The sequence below is a fragment of the Alligator sinensis genome, unplaced genomic scaffold (assembly GCF_000455745.1).
Source record: "Alligator sinensis unplaced genomic scaffold, ASM45574v1 scaffold853_1, whole genome shotgun sequence".
In the NCBI taxonomy this organism is placed as follows: Eukaryota; Metazoa; Chordata; order Crocodylia; family Alligatoridae; genus Alligator; species Alligator sinensis.
The window spans coordinates 1,511,948-1,512,613 of record NW_005842005.1 but is presented as its reverse complement, the minus strand read 5'-3'; the positions used below and the strand labels follow the sequence as shown (position 1 = coordinate 1,512,613).

Sequence of the window (666 nt, the reverse complement as noted above, 5' to 3'; positions counted from 1 at the left end):
GTGCCGCTGCGGGAGGCCACGCAGCGGAGGCTGGCGCGGTTCGCCCAGCTCCGAGGTAGCCCCCGAGGCCGGCGGGAAGGGGAAGGGGGAGCCGGGAGCGCTCCGCCCAACCCCGCCCCGCCCCTGACACACGTTCGGTTTGTTGCGCGATTGACTGGAGCGCTGCGCAGGGCCCGCCGCCGGGCCGCACGTAGCAGCTGGGGAAAGCGGGGACCCGCTACCGAGGCGGCGCTTGAGAAGCTGTAGCCGCCCTAATGGGTTTCTTGCCAGCTCCGGTTTGAATGCAGCCTTTAGTGCAGAGCAGGGGGCATCACAGCTTCCCTCGGGGGCGGCGGGTGGCCATGGAGCACCCAGTGGCTTGAATCTGGGTCAGGGACACTGAGGCTGCACCTGCCACTCCTGGTTTTTGAAGGATTGGTTTCTCCAGCACCACTTCCTTAGTCCGCCAGAGATCTTGCAACAGGACAGGGTGTCCTCCTTGGGGTGTCACGGGGCTGGTCTGCAGGCTGGGCGGGGCCAACAGACTTTCCAGCCTCTCTTGTCTTCCCTCCACCCGACCCGTGCCAGACCCAGCATGTGCTCTGGGACCCACTGGCACAGACCGCTTTTCTAGAACGCAGCGCCCACGCCAGCTGGTCCGGGACTGCGCCGCACATGATGCCGCTC

At 66.7% G+C, this 666-nt stretch overlaps 1 protein-coding gene across 1 annotated transcript in view; it reads left to right on the top strand.

Moving 5' to 3' along the window:
• Positions 1-6: 6 nt before the first annotated feature.
• Positions 7-666, top strand: part of FPGT (fucose-1-phosphate guanylyltransferase) — a gene marked incomplete at its 5' end in the record, with an annotated part of 8,624 nt that continues 7,964 nt past the window's right edge. Inside the window, one exon of the mRNA XM_006021772.3 lies at positions 7-55. Coding sequence (XP_006021834.1) covers positions 7-55 — 49 coding nt within the window. The remainder of the gene's footprint in view (positions 56-666) is intronic.